At 41.2% G+C, this 27,068-nt stretch overlaps 3 protein-coding genes across 3 annotated transcripts; 1 reads left to right on the forward strand and 2 right to left on the reverse strand.

Annotated features, from left to right (window-relative positions):
- Positions 1–2,991: 2,991 nt before the first annotated feature.
- Positions 2,992–8,906, forward strand: LOC148295534 (uncharacterized). Its single transcript, XM_088250510.1, is given in 2 exon segments — positions 2,992–4,890; positions 4,893–8,906. Coding segments are annotated over 2 exon segments (5,913 nt in total).
- A 12,755-nt stretch (positions 8,907–21,661) lies between these two features.
- Positions 21,662–24,304, reverse strand: LOC148295535 (putative disease resistance protein At3g14460). Its single transcript, XM_088250949.1, has 4 exons — positions 22,611–24,304; positions 22,418–22,480; positions 22,031–22,107; positions 21,662–21,924 (listed from the first exon to the last, which is right to left on the reverse strand). Exons 1-3 carry the CDS (start codon positions 24,193–24,195, stop codon positions 22,088–22,090), a joined length of 1,668 nt encoding a protein of 555 aa, XP_088107075.1. The 5' UTR covers positions 24,196–24,304; the 3' UTR covers positions 21,662–21,924; positions 22,031–22,087.
- A 31-nt stretch (positions 24,305–24,335) lies between these two features.
- On the reverse strand, positions 24,336–25,645 carry LOC148295536 (putative disease resistance protein RGA3). The gene has a single exon (XM_088250950.1). It carries the CDS (start codon positions 25,563–25,565, stop codon positions 24,336–24,338), a length of 1,230 nt encoding a protein of 409 aa, XP_088107076.1. The 5' UTR covers positions 25,566–25,645.
- Between the last annotated feature and the right edge of the window lie 1,423 nt (positions 25,646–27,068).

Below are 27,068 nucleotides of genomic sequence, written 5' to 3' on the forward strand. Positions count from 1 at the left end.
AGAGAGAAGAGGGAGAGGGAGAGATTATTGCCCAGCAAAGTCTTTTAACTTCTTCCATGGGTCATTTTGATCTTCTCTTTCATCTGTTTTCTCCCTAACTGTTCCCACCTCTCCGGTTCTATATTATTTGCTACCGAAGCAAAGGAACATATGCAGGTCAGATAAATCTGTACATTAATCTGTTCTGTCATGCAAATCTGATGATTAATTACATTAAATTCACCACAGTTCAAAGTTCGAAAACTTTAGTTCTTAGAGATTTAAGATTAAAAGATGAACTTTTTATTTTATTTTAATGATTAATATATTTTAATAAACATTATTAAAATTATTTTAAACATACTATTTTAACATCCATATTTTAATACCATACATATATGAATGACAAATTCAATTAGCATACTTATTGAAGAATAAACAACAATAGACGAAGAAGGCACATAGGAGAAGTGCAAGAAATCGGGAGGTATTGTGTGCTTCCAAATATTTATTAGTAAGCAAGAGAAAGAGAGCATATCCACAAGGTTTTCATACATAATCATTGAACTTATTTAAAAGTTTTCACAACTCTAATCCAATCTCCCATTAATTACATACCACAAGCAGAAAACCAGGACAATTAATCATATATAAGTGTCAAGCTCAATTAATCATTTAATATAAATAAATTAAGACTAATCATTCACTCTCGTTCACTTTAGTAGGCTATTGAGCCACACTCTTCTCTGTGGATCCGACATCTTCATGAACATCTTCCTCCAATATAAATTAGTAAACTTATCCAGAGCTTTCACATGAGCATCATCATTCACTCCCTCCATGGCCTCCAATATTTCCATACAATCCTCAATGGTGCTCAATTCTCTATATGGAGAGGATACTTCCTTCTCACTCTTACGCTTAAGTCTTGCCCATGAAACTTCAGTCTTGGCATTAAGATACTTTGCCCAAGCTTCAATGGCTTCATCATTTTGGTGGATTTAGATGTGTAGACAAAGAAATTTTGGTGCAATTAATTCCATTGGACGAGAAAATAATTAGGGTTCGGTGGATTAAATTGTGGGCCCCATAATTCACCCATGTGGCGTGTGACTCATCAAAATCGAATTAGTTGTCAAAAAGTGACATGTGGCGACATCCGACGGAGTGCATCAAACGGTTCAAGATGAAGACAAAATTAAAGGAAGGAATCTTTTGTGATTGACTTTGATTTAAATCAAGTATTAATCAGGTCAATCAATTGAAGGTTAAATTGCCAGATTATGGGAATTGATTTAAATCAAATCAAAATCCCACAAAACAAGGTTTTAAATAGGGAAAGTTATTTAGGTCAAGCATCCTACAAGAGCCTATAAATAGGAGGCCTCAAGATGAAAAAAAAGAAAAAGAAAAGGCTTAGACACACCCAAGCACTCAGAATAAACAGAAAACTCTCTGCATTCTTCACCTCACTTCGGAAGAGCCACCAAGCACAACAAATACGTGCCAATTCCTCCACCCCAAAAAAATCCAAACACCCAAGCAAGCCTTGTGCTACCCGTTTGATCAAGATCAAGTCTCTACGACCCTTGTATCAAACACAACTTTTCTTTAAACACTTTGGAGATCGAATCAGAGGATTCAGTACAGAGATTGTAACCCTAAATTTCATTAATACAAATATTATTTTGTACACGTGTTCTTGTCTCATTTGTCGCAGGAAATTCGTGTTTACAAATTTGGCACGCCCGGTGGGATAATCTCTGCCTCTCATCTCTTTCTCCAGTTCCAAAATCAATCAACACACCGAAAACGATGGCTTCCAAGAAGATTCAAACCGTTCCCACGATGATAGGCAAAAGCGTGAGCGCCTCCTTCTCAAGCGGAGCCTCTGCTGGGGTCGTCACCCGGAGCAAGGCCAAGGCGATATCCGCAACTCAACCTGTCATTGCCATACCGACTCACTCCAAGGCGAAAGACATGAACCGAAGGCGTGAACCGGTTATCAATTTGGCTTCCTTGGGGGCAAAGAAGAATACCCTTCGAGCGGAGGAGAGAAACTCTTGGAACGAAGAAAGGAGTTTTTCGGACTCGAAGAATTCAAGAGAACGTTCACTCTCGCCTGTTTCAGACGCTGACTCGAGCACAGGCTCTTACCATGGATCCCCATCCGACGACCAACTGAAGAAGATTGCCATGAATCACTCGGCGTCTATAGGTGAGTCTTATTCTATGGCTATGCAGGTCATGGTGACAGGAGCAATGTCCATTGAAGAACAGCTAGCCCATATGAGCGAAGCAGTCACGAAACTGACGAAGATGGTCGAAGAGAAAGATGCGCAGATTGCTTCTCTCATTAACAAGTGGGAGACACATCAGGATAAGGAGCCTGGTCAAGACGCGCACAAGAAAGGACCACATCATGAAGCTGAATCCAGCGAGAAAGGATTGGGTCATGAAACAGAGTCGGGCGAGAAGTTGCATGGGAAAGGTGACGCCGCCTCGGTGGGTTCTTTATCAGTCCAACAACTTCAGGACATGATCGCGAACACCATCAGGGTTCAATATGGAGGTCCTTCCCGAGACACGCTCATGTATTCCAAGCCATACACCAGGAGGATAGACAACATGCGGATGCCAACGGGATATCAACCTCCCAAATTCCAACAATTCGATGGAAAGGGCAACCCAAAACAACACGTTGCACACTTCGTCGAAACGTGCAACAATGCTGGGACAGAGGGTGACCACTTGGTGAAACAATTCGTTCGTTCCTTAAAAGGAAATGCATTCGATTGGTATATAGACTTAGAGTCCGAGTCCATCGACAGTTGGGATCAAATGGAGCGAGAATTCCTGAACAGATTCTATAGCACTCGTCGCACCGTGAGTATGATGGAACTCACAAGTACCAAGCAATGGAAAGATGAGCCTGTCGTTGATTACATAAATCGATGGCGCTCGTTAAGCCTGGATTGCAAGGATAGGCTTTTGGAGATATCAGCAGTTGAGATGTGCATTCAAGGGATGCATTGGGGGTTACTCTACATTCTACAAGGGATCAAACCCCGCACGTTTGAGGAGTTAGCCACTCGTGCCCATGATATGGAGTTAAGTATCGCCAGCCACGGAGGAAAGAATGAGCCTATCGTAGAGCATAAAAAGGAGAAAGTCTTTGGACAAAAGGCAGATAAGTCTATCAAGAAGTCTACCAAGGAAGCAATGACAATCAACACTGTCCCTGTCAAAATCTCCACCCGAGATAAGAAGAAAGAAGTCAAAAGGATGGAGCCATCCCGAGAGGCGGATAGACGTCGACGAACCTTGAAGGAGCTGGAGGAAAAGACGTACCCTTTCCCTGACTCCGACGTCGCAGGTATGTTGGAGGACTTGCTCGAAAAAAGGGTGATCGAATTGCCAGAATGTAAGCGACCTGAAGAGATGAACCGGGTTAACGACCCTAAGTTTTGCAAGTACCACAGAATTGTCAGCCACCCAGTAGAGAAGTGCTTCATGTTGAAGGAGCTAATTATGAACTTGGCCAGGCAAGGAAGGATTGAGTTGGACGTTGACGAAATCGCAGACGCGAATGTTGCCACAATTGTGTTTGGATCCTTTGATCCCGTGCCGCTGCCCGTATTATCGCCAAGACCGGAGTTTCAATCAATAAGGGGCATACGCCAGGTGACTGATATGTGTGCGAAAGAAGTGGTGGGCGAACCGACTAATCAAGGTGGTGATGGCTTAGTTGGTAACTCATCTTTCGATGACAATGAAGGATGGACGCTCGTTACTCGGAGGAGATCTCGTATGAAGCGCATTCCTCAACGACAAAATGCTCAATCAAAGAAGGAGCGGCGAAAGAGAAGTTCGCGCCGATGCCCTAATAGCAAAACCAAAATGATGGTGAGGAGAGACTCTAACCAAGAAAGTGGACCACTAATCCAAGAGCCACGAATTCCCATTATGCTAGGAGAATACTTTCCCAAAGTGTTCTTCGTAAGAGAGCCCATGGAGGAAGTCTATATGACAACTTGCTATCAAATAGGTGACGAAGATGCCTCGGAAGAAAAATCTGAGACTCATGAAGAGTCAAAGGTCTCAGCACAAGCAGAGGGATCACCGTCGCACTTCAATATTAAGGAAGCGATGCAACTTCCTGAAGCAATACGCATAGCATTGGTCAAGGCCCTGATGGATCTCAATATTCATCCAAATAAAACAAGAAGGGATGAAAGATTGGAGTATGAGTCTCAAGATCATGCTATTTGTTGCGCGACATGTGCTTCTATCACATTCACCGATGAAGATCTCTTGTTAGGGTCCAAACCACATAACCGTCCGCTTTTTGTGTCAGGGTACGTGCGAGAACAGAAGCTTAGTCGCATGCTCGTGGATGGAGGTTCGGCAGTAAACATCATGCCTAAGTCCACAATGATGAAGTTAGGCATCACCATAGATGAATTGTCTCGAAGCCGTCTCATGATTCAAGGCTTCAACCAAGGAGGGCAAAGAGCCATGGGCATGATCAGAATCGAGCTCGTGATAGGTGACTTAAAGTCAAACATCCTATTTCACGTGATTGATGCTAAGACTTCCTACAATCTTCTCTTGGGAAGGCCATGGGTACATGAAAATGGGATAGTGCCTTCAACTTTACACCAGTGTTTCAAATTTTACAGAGGTGGGGTGAAGAAAATCTTGGGCGATGTCAAACCATTTACCGAAGCCGAGTCCTATTTCGCCGACGCCAAGTTTTACATCGACGAAGACGTGGTGTCTGAAGTTATTCCCATTGAGGTTCACTCAACAGGCAAGGCCATACCAAGAAGAGATGAGGATTCAAAGTGCCTTCCCATTGAAGAAAATGACAACAAGAAGAACACTTCGTCTAGACAAACAGGATCATCATAATAGATTCACGAAAGGTGTCTGTTCCTGTTCTTCGCTATGTCTCATCGTCCCGACGAAAGGAAGGACAATCCCCGTTTGGAAAAGGAGTAAAATCAAGAAAGTTAGGGGAAAGTGATATGAAGTTCTTGAAGGAGTCGACAACCATGCCTTTGCCCAAGTTGAACAATTCAGACATTTCAAAACCTTCAGTACCGGGATTCGTCAGATCATCACAAGACGCAACAAGACACGAATATTTTCCGGTCAAAAGAACTAAAGAAGGTTTTGATCCTAATGCTTATAAACTCATGTCGAAGGCAGGTTATGACTTCGGCTTATCTCCTTCGTTGGGAGAGCTTAATCTAGACATCACCGGCGAGAGGACACATGGCCTTAGCGAAACCCAAAAGAAGTTGAAGGAGCAGGGTTACGCAATCGACTCAGCTAGAGCAGGCCTTGGTTTTACTCCTATTGCACCGGTGAAGATCTCTGCTAGAAGAAAGGAAAAGAAGGCAGATGTTCAACACATTAGTGCTGAAGTGGTCGAAGAGGAGGAAGAATTAAAGTCTACTAAGAGAGCATCAGTGTTTGACCGCTTAGCCAAGCCTACCCAACGGACCTCGGTTTTTAGTCGTATCAAAGAATCAACATCACGACCCTCCGTGTTCAAAAGGTTAACTGGAGATAATAGCCAAAGGGGAGTTCAATCAACTTCACGTCGATCGGTGCTAGAAAGACTCGGAGTTCCAAACAAGCAGTCTGAAGAAAAAAACCAGTGGGAATTGAAAGGCGGAGTTCATATTGATTCGACAGAAGATAATGAAATTCGAAGCCTAATTCCGTCACGTATGAAACGTCAATCAACATTAGACATAACTTCAAGTGACCAGCTCAAAGTGAAACGACGGACAATCATACATACTGGGAAGGCTGTAAGTCAGCAAAACAAAAGCGATGATGAAGAAGTAGAGGTCCTAGCTGTTCATCATGTTACGATTAAAGAGGTCGATGAAGAGGAACCTTTCGAGGATGAGGTTCATGAAGCCCCTCCTGCACTAGAAGATGGAGGGCAGGCGACTGTAGATGAATTAAAAGAACTCAACTTGGGTACAAGTGAAGATCCCAGACCCATCTTCGTTAGTGCACTCTTAAGCCCTAGTGAAGAGAAATCATATTATCAACTGCTACTTGAGTATAAAGATGTATTTGGTTGGACATATAAGGAAATGCCAGGCCTCGATCCAAAAGTTGTTGTCCATCACCTTGCAGTCAAGCCTGGAACGCGTCCGATCAAACAAACTCAACGTCGTTTTCGCCCGGAGCTTCTAGGTCAAATCGAAGCTGAAGTCGATAAGTTGATCGCTGCCGGATTCATTAGGGAGGTGAAATACCCAACATGGATCGCGAATATTGTTCCGGTGAAGAAGAAGATTACTGGACAGATTCGTATTTGTGTTGACTTCCGAGATTTAAACGAGGCTTGCCCGAAGGATGACTTTCCATTGCCCATAATTGAGCTCATGGTAGATGCAACCACAAGTCATGAAGCCCTATCTTTCATGGACGGTTCATCTGGATACAATCAAATAAGAATGTCGCCAGAAGATGAAGAACTCACAGCTTTCCGCACTCCGAAAGGAATTTACTGTTACAAGGTGATGCCATTCGGTCTTAAGAATGCAGGTGCGACCTATCAACGTGCAATGCAAAAGATCTTTGGCGACATGCTTCACAAGAATGTCGAGTGCTACGTTGATGATCTGGTGATCAAGTCATCAAAAAGAGAAGATCATTTGAAAGACCTGAGAATGGTGTTCAACAGGCTGCGAAAATACCAACTCAAGATGAACCCTTTGAAGTGTGCTTTTGGCGTCACATCAGGTAAATTTCTTGGTTTCATTGTTAAGCATCGAGGCATCGAAGTAGATCAGTCTAAAATTAAGGCTATCCGAGATATGCCCAAGCCAAGAAATTTACGTGAGCTGAAAAGTTTACAAGGACGTCTCGCTTTTATTCGGCGATTCATCTCAAACTTAGCAGGGCGATGTCAACCATTCAGTCGTCTTATGAAAAAGGATGTCTCATTCGTTTGGGATGAGGCTTGTCACAATGCCTTTGAGAGCATAAAGAAGTACTTATCGAGTTCACCACTGTTAGGAGCTCCTATTCCCGGCAAGCCACTCATATTGTACATTGCGGCGCAAGAGAGATCAATCGGAGCCCTTCTGGCACAAGAGAATGAGTCCCATAAAGAGCAAGCACTCTACTATCTAAGCCGAACCCTTACTGGTCTTGAACTAAATTACACGCCTATAGAAAAGACGTGTCTTGCACTTGTTTTCGCTATTCAGAAGTTAAGGCACTATATGCAAGCGTTCACAGTTCATCTAATTGCACGAGCTGACCCAGTGAAGTACGTTATGTCAAAACTAGTCTTGACGGGGCGTTTGGCCAAGTGGGCATTACTTCTCAATCAATATGAAATCATCTACACTCCAGCAAAGGCGGTTAAGGGTCAAGCTGTTGCAGACTTCCTAGCCGACCATCCAATTCCAGCAGACTGGGAAATTTCAGATGACTTACCCGACGAACAAGTCTTCTTCGCTGACGTTTCTCCTGCTTGGATGATGTTCTTCGACGGATCGGCTCGCATAGATGGGGCAGGGGCTGGCGTAGTCTTCTTATCACCCGAGAGACACGTATTACCATATTCATTCTGTTTAAGTGAACTTTGCTCAAACAATGTGGCAGAATACCAAGCTTTGATCATGGGCTTACAAATGGCCGTGGAGATGAAGATATCAAGCTTAGAAGTGTACGGTGACTCCATGTTAGTGATCAACCAGCTACTGACCTATTACGAGGTCAGGAAGGATGATTTGATTCCATACCACCAAATGGCCACGCAGTTACTTGAAAAGTTTGACCTCGTGACGCTGGAACATGTGCCGAGAAAAGAAAATCAAATGGCAGATGCCTTAGCCAACCTTGCTGCTACGTTGGCATTAACAAAAGATGAAGCAGTGAATCTTCCAATTTGCCACCGTTGGGTTGTTCCATTAGCACTTGGAGCATCGCAAGAAGGAGTCAACATTATCTCAGTATTGTCCATTGACATTGACGACTGGAGACAACCTTTAATTGATTATCTTGAGCATGGGAAACTGCCAGATGACAAGAGACATCGATCAAAGGTACGACGTCGGGCACCTCGATTCATTTATTACAAAGAAATTCTCTACCGTCGTTCATTCGAAGGCGTGTTTCTAAGATGCTTGGGAGAAGAAGATGCATCCAAAGCAATGGAGGAAGCTCACTCAGGTATTTGTGGAGCTCATCAATCAGGGCCAAAGCTACATTTCCAAATAAAGAGGATGGGCTACTATTGGCCGACTATGGTCAAGGATTGCATGGATTATGTGAAGAAGTGCCAGGCATGTCAATTCCATGCCAACTTTATACACCAACCACCGGAGCCGCTACATCCCACGATTACTTCGTGGCCATTTGATGCATGGGGTCTTGATGTGGTGGGACCAATAGCACCCAAATCTTCCGACGGTCATTCTTACATCCTTGCAGCCACAGACTACTTTTCGAAATGGGCAGAAGCTGTACCTCTAAAAGAAGTGAAGAAAGAAAACGTAGTGAGCTTTATCAAAGTGAACATCATTCATCGGTATGGTGTGCCACGTTACATCATCACAGACAATGGAAAACCATTCTCAAATCGGTTAATGGACAAACTGTGTGAAGACTTCGGTTTTAAGCAACGCAACTCTTCAATGTACAATGCCCCGGCCAATGGTCTTGCAGAAGCATTCAACAAAACTCTTTGCAACCTGTTGAAAAAAGTTGTCGGGAGAACCAAGAAAGACTGGCATGAAAGGATAAATGAAGCATTATGGGCTTATCGGACGACATACCGGACGCCTACTCAGGCTACGCCGTATTCGCTTGTGTATGGCGTGGAAGCGGTCTTGCCTTTAGAAAGTCAAATTCCATCACTGAGGATGGCCATACAAGAAGATTGACTGACGAAGAGAATGCGAAGCTACGTCTCCAAGAATTAGAAGCATTAGATGAAAAGAGACTCGAAGCGCAACAACGCTTAGAGTGTTATCAAGCCCGGCTTTCAAATGCTTTTAATAAGAAAGTCCACCCTAGATCTTTCCAGGTAGGAGATCTCATCCTCGCATTGCGTAGACCTATCATCACAATGCACAAAACGGGAAGTAAGTTTGCTTCGAAGTGGGATGGGCCCTACGTAGTACGAGAAGTATACACAAGTGGCGCTTACAAGATCGTAGCTGAGGACGGCTTAAGAGTCGGCCCCATCAATGGAAAGTTCTTGAAACGATACTATGCATGAAGTAAATCAAAGCTCCTGGCCCGCATGAGCCTAAACTGCGTACGGCACTCAAAAAAAAAAAAAAAAAAAAAAAAAAAGTGGCTCGTTGAGTTGAAAACCCGAAAGGGCGACTCAAGCAAAAGTTAGAGCATAAAAAAAAAAGTGGCTCGTTGGATTGAAAACCCGAAAGGGCGATCCAAGAAAAAGTTAGAGCATAAGAAAGTCCGTTGAGTTGAAAACCCAAAAGGGCGGCTCAAGCAAAAGTTAGGACACCAAAAAAAAAAAAAAAAAAATTAAAAAAAAAAAAAAACCCTTTGAACTACGTGATGACTTGATCCCTTTTTATCGAGGGTACGTAGGCAGCTTGGACAAATAATTCCAAGTTCAGTCACATCAAAATAAAAACAAAGGGTTTCCCCATCAATCCGAACCATTTGAAAGAAATAATGAAATAAGAAAATGCTTTTATTTCATTATGAAAGTTAACTAGTAAACATCAACACTTTGACAAGTTCGAAGAAAAATACGAATGAAACAAAGAAGGTTTACAACAATAAAATTTGCTACTCCCAAGACAAGTCCCTGAAGCCATTACGTAATCTCTCAAAAGAAACTCGTAGCGCATCTAAAGTCTCAGCATCAGTAGCCGATAATACAGGAGCTTTTTCGACTGCTATCTTATCCTCTCTCAAGCGGTTAACCTCACCATGATGATATGAAAGCTGTGCACCACTCTCCGAAAGTGATTCGTTTAGTTGACGCAGTCTTAACTCCAATTCTTCTTGTTCTCTCTTCAACTCTTCCATACGCGTGTTGGCAGATTTAATAGACTCAAGTATGGAAAACTGATGAACCTCTTCAGCTTGTTGCAGAGCCAAAGCAATAGAAAGTGAAGAGTCAACAGCAACTAAACGATCGCTTTGAACCTCAGGAGAAAGCTTCTGGGAGTAAGTAGAGTGTGCAGAATAATAGTCAATTGCGGTCACCATAAGTGCATCGATCATAGCTCTTAAAGATGAGACGTCCGCCCCCACATTGTCAAGGGTAGTCAACAACTTGCCAAGCTCATCTTTGAATGAAGGAAGCCGTTCTAATGAAGCCTTCAAGATTATGCTTTTTATTTGGTTTCCTAAAACGGAAACTACTTTACGAAGGGTCTTGTCTGCAACACCTAATTTGGGTTCTCCACATGACATTTCAGAGGTAGATGCGTGATTAGGCAGCTTTGATAGATGTTGCTGCGCATGCGAACCTACATTGATCAAAGAATAATGGTTAAGCGAGTAGACTCAAAGATTTCTAAACACGGAGTGTGACAAAGATTCGATTAATACCTCTTAGGCTAACACCTGAACCACTTATCAGGTGCAAAGTACGATTTTCCCTTTCGATAGGCACAGGATTAAATGGCACAAGCTCGGACACGGTAGGAACATGATGCACGACTTCTCCCTGAAAATATATATATATATATATATATATATATATAATTAAATATAAAAAAATTTGAAAAAAAAAAATAGGGCTCAAAACGAAACAAATTGCTTACCTCATTCATTAGGACTGGTTGCAAAACAGCAGGTACATCACAAAAAAATGTGTCATCGAGTGGGTATGCCGTGTCCATATTGCAATAGAGAGATCCGACACTTGTCTTCTTATGCCTAAAGTTGACTTCACTGTCTTCATTACTACTTATATGCCCTCGCTTCAAGTTGCGAATTCGTCGACCGAGGGGAACGAAATCTTCATGCGAATCTGCTACACTTTCTAGTTCTCCTTTATCACTAGGGACCCTAGTTGGAAGAACATCAACTGGAGGTGGGTGTTGAACCCGAGGCGCAGGAGTAGTAGAACTACCTTCAACTTCTGGAGGAACTCTATGCGCATTGTCACGTATGAGTTTATCATGAACTAAAGTGTCGTTGCCTTGTGACTTCAAAGATTTTGGCTGAGATAAAGACAAAGACTTGCCTACAGTTGAGATTGTCTTTGACTTCGTTGATTCAAAGCGATGCACCTTTGACCACCAAGCAACGTAATTGGAGGTGACCTCAAATTCCCGGATATTGTCCTTAGTGGGTAGGGTTATTGTAGATGCACTGCCAACATTTAAGCATGACTTCCAGTGAGAATACACTGATAGCACAGTCTCATTCCGGATGTCATCTTTAAGTTCTCCAGGCACCTGTTGTACATAGCAAAACTGTCTACTGAACCGGTGTGGGCTATAAGGTTGGATGACTCGGTAGTTTTCCTGTCGTAGAGAAACGTATCCTGAACGAAGGCATATCAAATACGCAAAGTCTTCTTTGGAAATATGATCTTCATCAGTCAGTCGTTTGCACTCTGAAAACATTCTTGCCAAACGGCTCAGCTCCACTTTATGACAAGTCCGGAACAAAGCTCGAGCTGTCGAATCTTCAAAGAATTTCGCTGAAAGTCTTCCTGAGAACCTTGCCATAATAGGAGTAGACTTCTCTGAAGATGATGTAAAGTGTGTGTCGAAGTATTCGCCCAACCACCCATACACATAATGGAAAGGAAGAACAATTGCACAATTTCCTGGATCATCTGCGCTAGAAATATCGTTCAACCCCTTGTAAATGCTAGCCAATACTGGGATTGCCAGGCCAAATGATACACCGTGCGCCATTCGACTGGCAACTTTGAAAACCCCCGGTCTGATCAAAGTGACGTCGTCCTTGGGGAATACAAATTTGCATAACCAGCAAGCGAGGAAAGCAGCCAAGTACGATCTCTCCATATCTTCATCAGTTATACCCAAATCTTCAAAAACCCCTTCCTCCTCCTCAGTGCATTTCGGTGCCGCCGTAATGATACCAGACGGGTCAAGGTCTTCCTTTGGCTTTTGTGACTTGTTCCGTATGGTTTTCCTTGAAGGCTTTTTGTACTTGAACGGCCCTCGGAACCAGTATTTTATCCAAGCAGTCATTCTTACTCCAGATTTTCCTTTAGAATCCCGTAAAATTTTGTGGTATGCTAAGAACAGGTAGCGACAAATGTGTGGGATATAAGGCACACCTTTTTGGTCCATCCTGTTGAGACTCTCAGCACTTGGAATAACCTCATCATAAAATCGACCTGTAATAGAAAGACCACCGATTTCATGAAGATCCCAAAGGGAAATAGACATCTCCCCTTGCGATGTATGAAGAGTATTTGTTGTAGGACACCAATATTCACAAAAGGCTCGGATGACTGGAGCGTGTCGATCATAGCTAAATAATGAGGCAAACACTGCATCATACAAACCAGCGCTCTTAAGAACTTGAGTATTTCTACTTAGCACATCTTCAAGCCATTCCCAATAATACTCAGTAAATGTAGATTCATCGGACCTCGGGAGAACAGAACTCCAATTTACTGCTCCATTATGGATTCGGTCACTGAGTAGTTCGAACGCTCTTAATGAATCGGTCTCTGTATGATGCGAGGACTTTAATTGTAAAGCAGTGGAGTGAAGGTCCCTACCCGTAGACTTGGACTTTTTGAAGTTGCTCAGTTGACAAAACACCTCTTGGGACCAAGACGGAATATGAAGAGAATTGTCCACCTCTAATACCTCCGAAGCAAGGATAGGCGCACCTACAAGCAATGTGGTACCTTCGTCCCGGTTATCACTTTCATCCTCAAGAATAGTAACAGTGCCTTTCTTGAAACACTTGAATAAGGCCATCTGTATAAGATGAGCGTCATGAAACAATATTCAATATCAGGCTAATGACTTCGAATTTGAAGAATGGAAAAGAAACTAGAGCAACCAAAGGAAAGCGCTTACTTGTACAAGCTTGGAGATCCGGATAAAGATGAAATGCCACAAGAGGCAATCTTCACTTCTCCTCCACTACGTAAAGCCTAAGCGCTTGAGCGGGCTATCACCAAGTCGGAGAGATGGATCAAACCCAAGCGGTATAGGACATCTACGTTCTTCACTTGTCCTCCACTACGTAAAGCCTAAGCGCTTGAGTGGGCTATCACCAAGTCGGAGAGATGGATCAAACCCAAGCGGTATAGGACGTCTACGTTCTTCGCTTGTCTTCTGCTACGTAAAGCCTAAGCGCTTGAGTGGGCTATCACCAAGTCGGAGAGATGGATCAAACCCAAGCGGTATAGGACGTCTACGTTCTTCACTTGTCCTCCACTACGTAAAGTCTAAGCGCTTGAGTGGGCTATCACCAAGTCGGAGAGATGGATCAAACCCAAGCGGTATAGGACGTCTACGTTCTTCACTTTCTTTCAGAGTACCTATTTTAAAAGGAGCGCTGTTATAAACTTTTGATTGAAAAAGTACTAGACATAAAAATATATATATATATAAATATATACGTGTGCAAAAGCTATGCAGAGATAGTCATGCATACCAAGAATGAGATGTACGCCTGGTACCTCCAATCAAAGCAAAAAAAAAATCTCCATAAAAGTCATGGTGGTGTCGTCTTATGATACCAATCTACCTAGCACTGTGTTGTCAAAGAATCTGCACAAGAAGATTGATTTTTTTTACGCTGGCAGTATTAAAAAAAAAAAAAATTGAATTGACGCAAGCACAGAAGAGAGTGATGAAACCAAAAGTGAGTTCAATCTTACGGCCAAGCGTATTTGCTATTATTCCATAGGAATTCAAGAATTACACCAGCAAGTTTCTTGATAGGTCCCAAAGAGGTGGATTCTTGTGGCTGTGCCGAAAAAAAAAAAAAAAAGAAGAGAAAAAAAGGGAGGTCAGTTTTCTTTCATACAGACAATCAAATATACAAGTGTATACACATATATATGCAGCTAATGCTATTATATATATATGAAGACAAGTGCTCGGTACAAGAAGACAAACGAATTCCTGCAGTGGCTTTGACCAGCGAATTCATCTTCTATATATATATGAACGTGGAATGTGGAGGTGCATGTAGCTTCAATTAAGGAGAAGAAGCCAACTCTCACCACTTTGGTTGCTGAGAATTCGGATGATGCAAACTTCAAAGTTGTAGACCTTCTTGCCGACAAGAGGAGTTTTTTGGCTATTCTATTTGGTTGATTTCAATATTCATGAACGTAGTGCAATTTAAAGAAGCCAAATACCATCAAAGCTCCTGGTGGTGCTAGGGTTTCTTATTCCTAGTTTAGGAAAATATTGGATTTGTTTCTTGCCGCACAAGATCTTAACAATATTGGATATTTTTATAATATCAACCCAAAAAAAAAAAAAAGGGGGGGGGGGGGGGGGGGAAAGAAAAGCTCGCCATCAGCTACCTTGGATTGCTACAGTACTTGATTGGGGCATCTACATAACCAAAGGATGAATGCCATCCTAATATGATACACGATTCCAAAAAAAAAAAAAAAAAAGGGTGATTTTCAAAACTCCACGTTGGAAGCAATCCAAATTATTGGAAAGACATGAAGAAGTAACACTTCAAGCTGCACCTCCTACATGTGACAAAGCACATGTCTACCATGCATCATGAAGTGGGGGCAATTTGTAGACAAAGAAATTTTGGTGCAATTAATTCCATTGGACGAGAAAATAATTAGGGTTCGGTGGATTAAATTGTGGGCCCCATAATTCACCCATGTGGCGTGTGACTCATCAAAATCGAATTAGTTGTCAAAAAGTGACATGTGGCGACATCCGACGGAGTGCATCAAATGGTTCAAGATGAAGACAAAATTAAAGGAAGGAATCTTTTGTGATTGACTTTGATTTAAATCAAATATTAATCAGGTCAATCAATTGAAGGTTAAATTGCCAGATTATGGGAATTGATTTAAATCAAATCAAAATCCCACAAAACAAGGTTTTAAATAGGGAAAGTTATTTAGGTCAAGCATCCTACAAGAGCCTATAAATAGGAGGCCTCAAGATGAAAAAAAAAAGAAAAAGAAAAGGCTTAGACACACCCAAGCACTCAGAATAAACAGAAAACTCTCTGCATTCTTCACCTCACTTCGGAAGAGCCACCAAGCACAACAAATACGTGCCGGTTCCTCCACCCCAGAAAAATCCAAACACCCAAGCAAGCCTTGTGCTACCCGTTTGATCAAGATCAAGTCTCTACGACCCTTGTATCAAACACAACTTTTCTTTAAACACTTTGGAGATCGAATCAGAGGATTCAGTACAGAGATTGTAACCCTAAATTTCATTAATACAAATATTATTTTGTACACGTGTTCTTGTCTCATTTGTCGCAGGAAATTCGTGTTTACAAGATGACTTTGACCTTGAGGGAAGATCACTTTGGGGGAATAAAGCAGCACGCTTGTTCTTGTTGCTAGTTTCTTGATCTCCTTCACTAAACCCTCTTGAACCACTTTATGTATTAAGACCTATGTGTGCACCAATGGTTAGAAAATCATTTTCTAAGTCTCTTTCAACATCAGAATCTGGAGGAGAATGAGTAGATGCATATTCGATTTGTCCAGTTGCAGTGATGTTGTTGAAGATCACACCAAGAAAATGATAATGAGGACATCCTTTGCTAAGAAAACGGCTTGCAAACTTGTTTTTTCTGTAAAATTAAAACAAGATAGATTAGAAAATGCACATACATTGAAGGATACAAGTTATACAACAAGATGCATACCTTGAGATATGATGCCCAAACTTCTTCAAATGCTTGAACAGTATTCATGTTTGGGTCCCAACCCATCCCTGGATGAGAAATGAGCTTTCCAAACTCACAGTGAATCTTGCGCAATCAGTTATATTTATGCTTTAATTTGTCACGATTGTATCTATATATCTTTTTTGTTGGCGAGTCCTAGTCCTATTCTATTTGGGTTTTATTTATTTTATCTTTTGTATAGATATTATGTAATTAGGATTCCACTTATTTCCTAATTAAACCCTACTAGGGTTTGTAACCTGTATTATAAATACCTCCTTTCGGAGAATGAAATATATCTGAAAATATTCTACCATATTGTTTGACTTGGTATCAGAGCCGAGTTTCTGGTGACCTGTGTGTGTTGTGCAAACCCGTGTTCTACTCTGTGCCCTAATTTCTTTTTAGGGTTCTTGTGCTGTGTTCTACTCTGTGCCCTAATTTCTTTTTAGGGTTCTTGTGCCCGTGCCTGTGCTGTGTTTATCGTATCTGTTTTGTGTTGTGTTTGTTTCCGCTGCTATCTATCATGGGTGATGATTCCATAGTTGTGACTGGTACTAGTGCATCTACACCGAAGGAGGCACGTCCCTCGCGTGATTACTCTACCCTGATTACATCTGACAAATTGGATGGCTCCAATTATGCCTCTTGGTCTCGTGGTGCGCGTATTACGATTACTAGTCGTCGTATGGCAAGTTGGATCAATGGGAAGAAGCCTGCTCCGTCTCAAGACTCCGCTGACTATACCGAATGGGAAGAAGATAATTGTCTGGTGCAGTCATGGCTTCTAAATTCCATGACTAAACCAGTTCGTGCCTTGTTCGAACATGGTGATACTGCTTTTGATATATGGGAGGCTGCTCGGAAGACCTATACTGTGACTCAGAATAGTTCTCGTTTGTTTCAACTCCGACGGCAATCCATACTTATAGGTCAGAATGGTGAATCTGTGAAAGTGTTCTATGAAAAACTTCATGCTATCTGGCAAGAGATTGATTGTCTGCGTCCGCATGAGTTTAATTGTTCTACTGATGGGGCTCGTCGTCTGAAAGAAATTGAAGCCGATCGAGTTTATGATTTTCTTGGTGGGCTAGATCTACCGTATGATGGTGTTCGTAGCCGTATTCTTGCTCTTAGTCTTGTTCCACCCCCTCTCGAAGCCTATGCCATGGTCATGGAGGAAGATACCCGTCAGTCCGCTATGCTTGGAGGAGGATCGCTGGCTCTTAAGGTGGATCCAGCACGTCAACGACCGGTCGCCCCGCAAGTAGCGACCGGTCGCCCGCCGCAAAAAAAGTTTGGATCTTCTGCTGGGTTTCGTCCTTCTGCCTCCACCTCCCTTGAAGGTCCGCCTAAGTGCCGCCATTATAATGGGGATCATTACTCTGAAAAGTGTTTTAAGGAGCATGGTTACCCTGATTGGTTTGCTGACTACAAAGCTCGTATGTATGGTCCCAAGGCCACTTACACTGTGACTCCTGATGAGGCCCGTCCTCCAACTCCATCTGCAAATCTGTGTGCTTCTGATACTATGCCAGGTATGGGTTCTACTACTTGGATAATTGACACTGGTGCTTCTGATCATATGACTTATAATGATAAAATGTTTGATGAGTTGTTGCATAACCCTCGTGACCCATATATTACTAGTGCTAATGGTTTACCTTCCCCAGTTACCGGTGAAGGTACCATCCATCTTACTCCTTCTTTACCCCTGTCTCATGCACTCTTGGTTCCCAATATTCATTGCAATTTGTTATCTGTTGGGCGTTTACTTGATACACTTAACGCTTCTGCTACCTTCTATTCTACCCATTGTTTTTTCCAGGATCTCAGGACTCACGAGAAGATTGGGCATGGTAAACGGATAGGGGGGTTATATTACTTACAGTTGCCGGCTGCAGCAGTTCGTGATTGTGTCGCTAATAAAGCTCTGAGTGGCAGTGTCAAGGACAAGCACCAACTTTGGTTATGGCATCGTCGCTTAGGACATCCGTCGTTTGGTTATCTTAGACATTTGTTTCCTTCATTATTTAGTTCATGTGATGAGTCTAGTTTCAAATGTGAGACTTGTGTAATGGCCAAGAGCCACCGTACTGTTTTTCCCTTAAGTAATAATAAAGCTGCTTTGTCTTTTGAGTTAGTACATTCTGATGTCTGGGGTCCTGCTCGTGTGACTTCTCATGGTTTCCGTTGGTTTGTGACTTTTATTGATGACTGCACTCGTTTAACATGGGTATATTTGATGAAGACTAAACATGATGTTGTCTCTATCCTTCCTGACTTTTGTGCCATGGTGTCTACTCAGTTCCATGCTCGCGTTAAAGTATTTCGCACTGATAATGGCGGTGAATATGTGAATCATACCTTGGCCCAATTCTTTCGTGATCAAGGTATCATTCACCAAACTACCCCTCCTTTTACACCTCAACAGAATGGTGTGTCTGAAAGGAAGAATCGCCAGTTACTTGAAGTTGCTCGCTCTCTGATGTTGGATATGTCTGTTCCCCATCACCTTTGGGGACATGGTGTCTTAACCGCCGCCTACTTGGTTAATCGTACTCCTAGTCGGGTTCTTGATTTCAAGACTCCACTTGATGTGTTATGTGTTCTTACTCCTCCGGTTTCGGTCTCTAAGTTACCTCCGAAGGTATTTGGGTGTGTTGCGTATGTTCATGTTTACTCTCATCAAAGGAGTAAACTTGATCCTTGTGCTCTCCGCTGTGTCTTCATTGGTTATTCTACGACTCAGAAAGGTTATAAGTGTTATCACCCGCCTACTCAGAAGGTACATGTCACTTTGGATGTCACATTTCATGAAGAAGTACCCTATTATGTGTCTCCCTCCTCTTCAACTCAGGGGGAGAGGGGGAGTGAATTGAAGAGTTTCGGAGTGGAAAATAAGGAAATTTTTCCAGAACAGGATGAAAACGACCGGTCGCACATAGGTAGCGACCGGTCGCTCGCGTCGAGCTGGGACTACAGTAACGATACGAGCGAAGCGACCGGTCGCAGTGAGGACGCGACCGGTCGCGAACGAACCTGTCTAGATACGACCGGTTGTGTAGAAGTGGGCGGCCGGTCGCTAATGAATCTGCTTGGAAACGACCGGTCGCACATAGGAAGCGACCGGTCGCCCGCGTCGATGAGCGATAACAGTACCGATACAAGCGAAGCGACCGGTCGCGAGGAAAGCCACGACCAGTCGCCAGACCAAAATTGTGGTTTTTTCGAGCCTCTCTCAGAAGGACATAACAGTGATATTGGCGACTCTCGTACAGATGAAATTGATAATATACCCCCTTCTGCCCTGCCATTGCCTCAATCAAGTTGTGATAATGAGGTACTTTCTAGTGATATGCCTATCTATTCTTTGCCCCCACGTACTACCCGTGGGAAACCTAAAGTACAATATTCTCCTGATATACATGCCAAGTCTAAATATCCCATTAACCATTATATGTCAACTCATCGCTTATCTAAGTCATATGCATCATATTTGTGTCAATTATCTAGTGTATGTGTGCCAACTAAGTTGCAGGATGCTCTATCTGATCAAAACTGGGTAGATGCAATGCATGTTGAGATGGAGGCCTTGAACAAGAATGCTACTTGGGAGTTAGTTCCTTTACCAAAAGGAAAAAAGGCAGTTGGGTGCAGATGGGTGTTTACTTTGAAGCACAAGGCTGATGGATCCATTGACCGTTACAAGGCAAGATTGGTAGCAAAAGGGTATACTCAGACATATGGAGTGGATTACACAGAGACTTTTGCTCCGGTAGCTAAGCTCAACACTGTACGCGTACTCTTATCCTTAGCTGCTAACCGTGACTGGCCGCTGCTACAATTTGATGTCAAAAATGCATTCCTCCATGGTGATCTCAGGGAAGAAATATATATATGGATCCTCCGCCAGGTATCCCTGTGACTTCTAAGGAGGGTGAGGTGTGCAAGCTACGGAAATCCTTGTATGGATTAAAGCAGTCTCCAAGAGCGTGGTTTGGAAGATTTGCTGCATCTATGAAGAAGTTTGGATATGTGCAAAGTAACTCTGATCATACTTTGTTTCTGAAGCGTCATAAAGGTAAATTGACGGCTTTAATTATTTATGTTGATGATATGATTGTGACTGGAGATGATCATGTAGAGATACAGAGTCTTCAGAAGTATCTGGCTTCTGAGTTCGAGATGAAATCATTGGGTGATTTAAAGTATTTTCTTGGGATTAAAGTTGCCAGATCTAAACATGGTATTTTTCTATCCCAAAGAAAGTATGTTTTGGATTTACTTGCAGAAACTGGAATGTTGGATTGTAAACCGATTAATACCCCTAGTGAGCAGAATCATAAGTTGGGGATATATCCCGATCAAGTTCCAACTGATAAAGAACGTTATCAACGACTTGTGGGGAAGTTGATTTATTTGGCTCATACTCGTCCAGATATTGCGTATGCTGTAAATATAGTGAGTCAGTTTATGCACTCTCCTAGTGTAGATCATATGGGGGCTGTGACTTGTATTTTAAGGTATCTGAAAGTAACTCCTGGCAAGGGGTTAATTTTCTCCAAGTATGGCCATACAAATGTAGAAGGGTATACAGATACTGATTGGGCAGGTTCAGCCACAGATAGGCGTTCGACATTTGGGTATTTTATGTTTGTGGGTGGCAATCTTGTTACGTGGAGGAGCAAGAAACAAAAGGTGGTGTCTAGATCTAGTGCTGAGGCCGAGTATCGGGGAATGGCCCATGGTGTATCTGAGTTACTATGGTTGAGAAGATTGTTGAAAGACCTTGGTTTTGGGCCTAATAAACCCATGGAGTTATATTGTGACAATACGGCTGCGATTGCAATTGCTCATAATCCTGTACAACATGACCGTACAAAGCATGTGGAGGTTGATCGAAATTTCATTAAGGAAAAGTTGGATGCGCAGATTGTGTCCTTCCCCTTCATCCGTTCAGAGTATCAGTTAGCTGATGTTCTTACGAAAGCTGTTTCTACAAGTATCTTTCTCAACTCGCTTGACAAGTTGGGCATGCGTGACGTCTTTGCTCCAACTTGAGGGGGAGTGTTGGCAAGTCCTAGTCCTATTCTATTTGGGTTTTATTTATTTTATCTTTTGTATAGATATTATGTAATTAGGATTCCACTTATTTCCTAATTAAACCCTACTAGGGTTTGTAACCTGTATTATAAATACCTCCTTTCGGAGAATGAAATATATCTGAAAATATTCTACCATATTGTTTGACTTTTTTAGCCTATTGTAGCCATTTCGGCTAAAAAGATATTTCTGCTTTATATTTTTAAATCTATAGTAGCCATTTTATCTTTGATCAAGCAGAGCCATGCAGAGGGGCAAAGCTAGGATAGGAAAACCCTCGTGACAAGTTTCACTCACTTTATGAGCCCTGTATTTCATCAATTTTGTGGACCTGCTACAAGAATTCCAATGATTTCTTCCACATCCATTTGAAAGCACTTCCTGTAACATCCATTTGGTCTACTTGAAAGAAAATTCAACTGCCGTGAAAATCTTCAGCTGCTGAGATAAGAAATTCCCATATTACATGAAAATCAGATATAAAAGCCAGTAGCATTAGCCAGATGTAGCCAGTCGACCATGAGCAATGTGTCAGCCTCTTTGCGCCCGAGTTCGATTCCTCTCCTCAAAGATTAGAGTAGTTTAGACCATCAAGAGTTTATGATTGAATTATTGGCTATACAGTACATATTATATGATATTTCAGATCATACATCAGAGTGATATATAACATCTCAACGGAGATCATAATATAATATAACATCTCAACAGAGTTGATTATTGAATTATTGGGTATACTGTACATATTATCTGATATTTCAGATTAGAGTGATATATAACAACATCTCAACAGAGATCATAATATAATAAAACATCTCAACAGAGTTCATGATTGAATTATTGGCTATACATACATATCGGATATTATAATTATTTTCCATACTATATAACATACGCACTTCCGACAAGATTATCTTCAAAGTGTGAATTCAAATGAGACTTCCCTCTTTGCATGCTAGAAAATACCTTCAACTGCTGACATATAAGAAAATCAAAACCTTCTTCAGCTTCAATAAGTGTTGATAGAATAGATATAATTTCTGCATAACATTCATCATATAAGCAGTAGAGTACGTACCTGGATTTTGAAAATGGGGGTCGTCGGCACATCGAGGATTTATAGTCCGAGACAACTTTAGAGAAATTTTTTAATACCTACATAACCCAATGAATTTCAAACCATTAAATATATATATCATCTTAAAAAATATTTGCAAAATATAAAAAAATAAAAACATTCTCCAACCACTTTATATTTGTCTTGACTTTACACCCACCACATGTGAGTTTTTATTTTTATTTTTTATCATCAGTTTGGTATTTGAATAAATAGACATGGAATTTTCCCAAAGAAAAAACAAACATAAAGAAAAGAAGAAAATTTGTGATGATAAATGAATAATATAAATATTGGCAAAAATATTGAATAATATAAATAGACATTAACAAAAAGAAATCTTAATACCAGAAGAGGTGGAAGCAGCATGGTCCTCCTCCAGTAGGGATTCATCATCAGTTTGTTCTTGTTCTTTCGTATTCGAATAAATAGACATGGAATTTCCCAAAGAAAAAACAACATAAAGAAAAGAAGAAAATTTGTGATGATAAATGAATAATATAGATAGACATTAACAAAATGAAATCTTAATAGACATTACCAGAAGAAGAGGTGGAAGTGGCACTTGGCGTCTCATCATCATCAGTTTGGTAAACTCCGTCTTTTTGTACAAATTCTTCATAAACTTTGATGTTTGGGATGTGAGAAATCTTGGGCCACTCTCCTCTGCCTTTTCGGAAACCTTGTGCAAGTGTTGGAGAGTAGTCGATGACCAACTCCTTTAGTGGTGTATTTCGTAGGAAGTTTGGCAGTGTTTTAAGCACTTTGCAATAAATAATTTGTAAGGAAGAAAGGCAGGGCATTATTGTAATTGTCTTCTGAGAATCCTCTTCTTCACTCCACCCTGTCATTCCTTCCCACTCTTCCCACATGGGCATATACTCGAATTCAAGTCTTTTCAAACTTGGGAATAAAATAAGTGATGACGACGATGATGTTGGTGTTTCTATTGTTCCATCTATTCCCAAAAACTCAACTCCTACCTTTTTCAAGCTCCGACACTCTTCTATCTTCAGTACTTCAAGGGACTCCAATCTCCCCAAAGGAGGCACAAACTCAACAAAAGGGCAACATTTGAGGGTAAGGCTTCTCAATTTGTTTAACGACGTCATCCAATGGGGCCGGAGTGTGGTGCCACTGTAGAATTCAATAGATAAGGATTCCAGATTTGGATGTGGTTGTAAGGCATTCACTGTTTCTTCCTCGACGTGATTCGCTGTTTTAGCTAAGGGGAACGCGAATTCCAGACTGACAAGGCAATTTTTGTTCACCAAGTGCGCTTTCTCGGCCTGCCTCGCGTCCTTCAGATTCTCCAAAAATTCAATTCGGAAACTCCCACGAAGCTGGTCCATGTTTCTCAAATCACTTAACTCGAATAATGCTTCCTCGTTGTTATCAATGTCAAGGATGCGAACTTCATAAATGTAAACTACATCTAGCTTTCGTAGACTTGTTAACCTTGCAATCCCCTTGGGCAACTCTAGACGAAGACAACCCATAACATAAAGATGCTGCAAGTTAATTAGCTTTCCCATGGCTTCAGGTAATCTCTTAAGTCCACTGCACCCAATGAGTCTCAGGGTTTGCATATTGATTAAATTACACATGGTGTCAGGCAATTTAATCAAATCAACATTATAAGACAGATCAAAATACCTCAAATGTGCCAATTCTCCAACCTCATTTAGAACTTCTTTCAAGGAGTTACGACTCAAATTCAACGTTCTAAGGCATTTTACTTGTGAAATTAACTCTCGACCAAAACTAGTAATCTTTGAATCAAAAGTTGCAAGAGTCCGTAAATTCTTGCAGTTGCACAAGGAAATCGGAATTAGTGGATCTTCGGGTGCAAACATTAATGTCAAATGACGAACCTTCTTATATCCATCAAACTCCATTATTCTCTTATTATTACCACCCTCAGCCTCCAAAACTAAGCATTCATTCTTAGTTACAAATTGTAGAAAGTCATGCACAACACCATGCATCTTGCACCCCGTTATATTTCCAAGATCATCTTTCTCAAATTCTTGAAAGAAAGAGCGCATTACTAAGTTATCAAAGTACATTTCGCCTAATGCTTCTTTTTCTTTGTTTCCGATTGAATTAAGATAATTTTGTGACATCCACAACTCAATCAACTCATCTTTGACAATGTTATAATCTTTTGGGAAAATAACACAATACAAAAGACAACGTTTAATTGCCGGGGCCAAATCATAATAACTTAGTAACAATGGTTGGAAAACTTGTTCCTCAACCACATCTATATCTTACTATTCAAAACGTCTTCCCATTCTTTCCTCTTTTTCTTGTAGCGCATGAGACCACCCAATGTCTTTGCAACAAGGGGCAGGCCCTTACACTTTTTGACAATTTCTTTACCAATAGATTCTAACCCTTTAAACTCATTTTTTTCTCTATCAGCCAGTGCAATGTGATAGAACAATGCCCTACAATTTTCTTCACTAAACACCTCCAAATTGACCATATCAGTGGATGCTCCCATCATCCTCGCAACATCCTCCTTTCTTGTGGTCACCAATATTCTACTACCCACAGCCCCATTTTGTAAAGCTAGCTTTAATGGTTCCCACTTTGTGTAGTCTTTGTTCCACACATCATCTAGGACAAGAAGGAACTTCTTGCCCTTAAAAGACTCGTGTATAAACTCCAAGAGTGTTTGCAACTCATTTGAAGCTGGGGTATTCCACTTTTTCAGGCCCTTAATGATGGCTTTGGCAATTTTGATCTCATCAAAAGGATCTGAGACACAAACCCATATTCTAGTGTTGAAATGAGCTTGAACCTTTTCATCATTATAGGCAAGTTTGGCAAGAGTTGTCTTGCCAATTCCTCCTATCCCTATAATAGGGATGACAAGGCAGGTCGCCTCTCCTTGACTACTCTTACTCAGCAGCTTTTTTACTAATATTTCCTTTTCGTCGACTCGACCAAATGTCTTATCAACGAAAGAAGAACTTTTTTGTCGTTCAATTTGTTCAATTCCTCTTTTCATGTATTGAAAATTATAGTTTTGTCTTTCACTAGCAATCAGAGCTAATCTTTCATTCAGTTCTTTTATCTTCACAGCAATGTCACGACGAAGAATTACTTGACGGACTTGGCCAAAACAAAACCAAGGGGCAGGAATGCAGAAACATACCTTATTGGTAGTACTAGTACTACCAGCATTACCGGCTTCTTTTTCTTGTTTCTGAATATGTTGTTTCAGAATTTCAGTATTCCACTCGTCCAACACGTCGTCCATCTCGTAGGATACATCCTTCAAACTGTCCAGCCAGTATCTCACAGCCACCTCCTTCATTTGCCTCTCCTCTGCATTCTCGAGCACAACTTTAATAGCTTTGAAATTGCGGGTGAGTTTTGCCACTTCTTTCTTAACATCCATAACTGGTGTGACCTCTTGTTCTACTTTTGTTTTTATGATTGAGGCCAACTGTTCTAGGAGCACGGAAATGAGTGCTTCAGCCATTTGTTTGCTCTAGAAATGGATTTCTAGTGGAAGAAAAAGGGAAAGAGGAAAAGGAAGAAATCTTTAATGCAAATGATAACAAGGTACGTAGTGTTGGGAATTGGTGTAGGCATTCTCATTTCTCCCCAGCTAGTTTTATAATGTTGAGGCTGATGAAGAATGCTTGTAAGTCAATTCAGGCACCACGACGACAACAAACACACACTTGCCAATCAACAAGAATAGAATTTATCTCTTCCCTAACTTGTTTGTTTCTTCTCTTTTAATTCCTTACTTTTTCTTTCCCCTACCTTGTTCCCTTATTCTTTTCTTGTTTTCTTGGTCGAAGCATCCTCCAAACAGCCTCTTATTCGAAAACTGAAAAAATTTGATGGCTTCTTATCTCCTAAGTGAAGTTGAAATCGACAAGTTGTTTTTCCTTTTTTTCCCGATAAGCTAAAAACCAGTGAGGTCTTGGCTAGTTTTATAAGAACAAGACTGGAGAATGTTGCTTGTAAGCAAACATCATAATATTCATCTGTGGTAATTGGTAAATTGGATTTGATGCTGCTATTAACCATTTGGGTGAATTTGACTTTGCATACCTTAAAATTCACCCATATGGTTAAGAACTTCTTTGACACGTTTACAACTCAACGTCCATCAAGTATAAATGTGCTCTCCCCAGCAATTTCCTTTTTGGTATTCCATTTCATGATAGAGGGGCAAAAAGGAGAATTTAAGTTGTAAGGGCAAACCCAATGATTGTGGCTCTAAGAGCACTTCCACTTAGGGGTGGGCGCGGTCCAGTGCGGTCAAGTTTCTACCTCAAACCAAAATCAGAACCGGTACTACTTAATTGGTCCAATTTGGTCCGATTTTAGTTAAAAAAAATATGAAACCAGCTAGTTAGATTTGAACCGATTTTGGTGCGATTTCGATCCGGTTCGGTTTTGGACCGGATTTTTATTTTATTTTATACCAATTTCAACTAAAATTTCTTTTTTGGGCTTGAAAATTAACAAATGATCCAATTTCATACAAAGAGAGATATTAGGCCTAGAAAAGAGAAATGTTTTGAAGTTGGGCTTTAGGAAATATTAGTTATGAGATTAAAAATGGGTGAGAATGCATAAAAAAAATTGCTAGGGAAAGCACTATTCACATGAATAGTAAATCTGTACAATGACATGCGTTGTAGCCATCTATATTCAAACAAAGAACACGTGTTATGGTGAAAATAAAAAAACCGAGTTGTTCCATTGACCATTTACATTACAGGATGAATTATGCAAAGATGTACAAAGCAATGATTTTGAAATCATAGATAGCTGACAGAGTAGATGCAAAATACGCAAACTGCAAAAGAAAACAAAATTGGATAACCCATGTTGACGCCAAAAAGTGGTTCTCTGACTTTGAGGGTCAACTTAGTAATTTTATGTCTTCGGTATGCTTGTGGCCTCGGTAGTGTGCGTGATCTGCAATATGGGCAAACGCACGGTAAGACCTAGGGCACCGGTG

This window comes from Prunus avium, chromosome 3 (assembly GCF_965620075.1).
Source record: "Prunus avium chromosome 3, drPruAviu1.hap1.1, whole genome shotgun sequence".
NCBI lineage: Eukaryota > Viridiplantae > Streptophyta > Magnoliopsida > Rosales > Rosaceae > Prunus > Prunus avium.

What these genes read in the sequence shown, in the direction of transcription:
- LOC148295535 (XM_088250949.1), bottom strand. Translation starts at nt 24,195, where the DNA reads ATGTCACAAAATTATCTTAATTCAATCGGAAACAAAGAAAAAGAAGCA. An exon ending in CACTTCCACCTCTTCTTCTG is followed by an intron (nt 22,481 to 22,610) that starts GTAATGTCTATT and finishes CGAATACGAAAG; the next exon opens with AACAAGAACAAACTGATGAT. An exon ending in TGCTGCTTCCACCTCTTCTG is followed by an intron (nt 22,108 to 22,417) that starts GTATTAAGATTT and finishes TGGGTTATGTAG; the next exon opens with GTATTAAAAAATTTCTCTAA.
- LOC148295536 (XM_088250950.1), bottom strand. Translation starts at nt 25,565, where the DNA reads ATGGCTGAAGCACTCATTTCCGTGCTCCTAGAACAGTTGGCCTCAATC.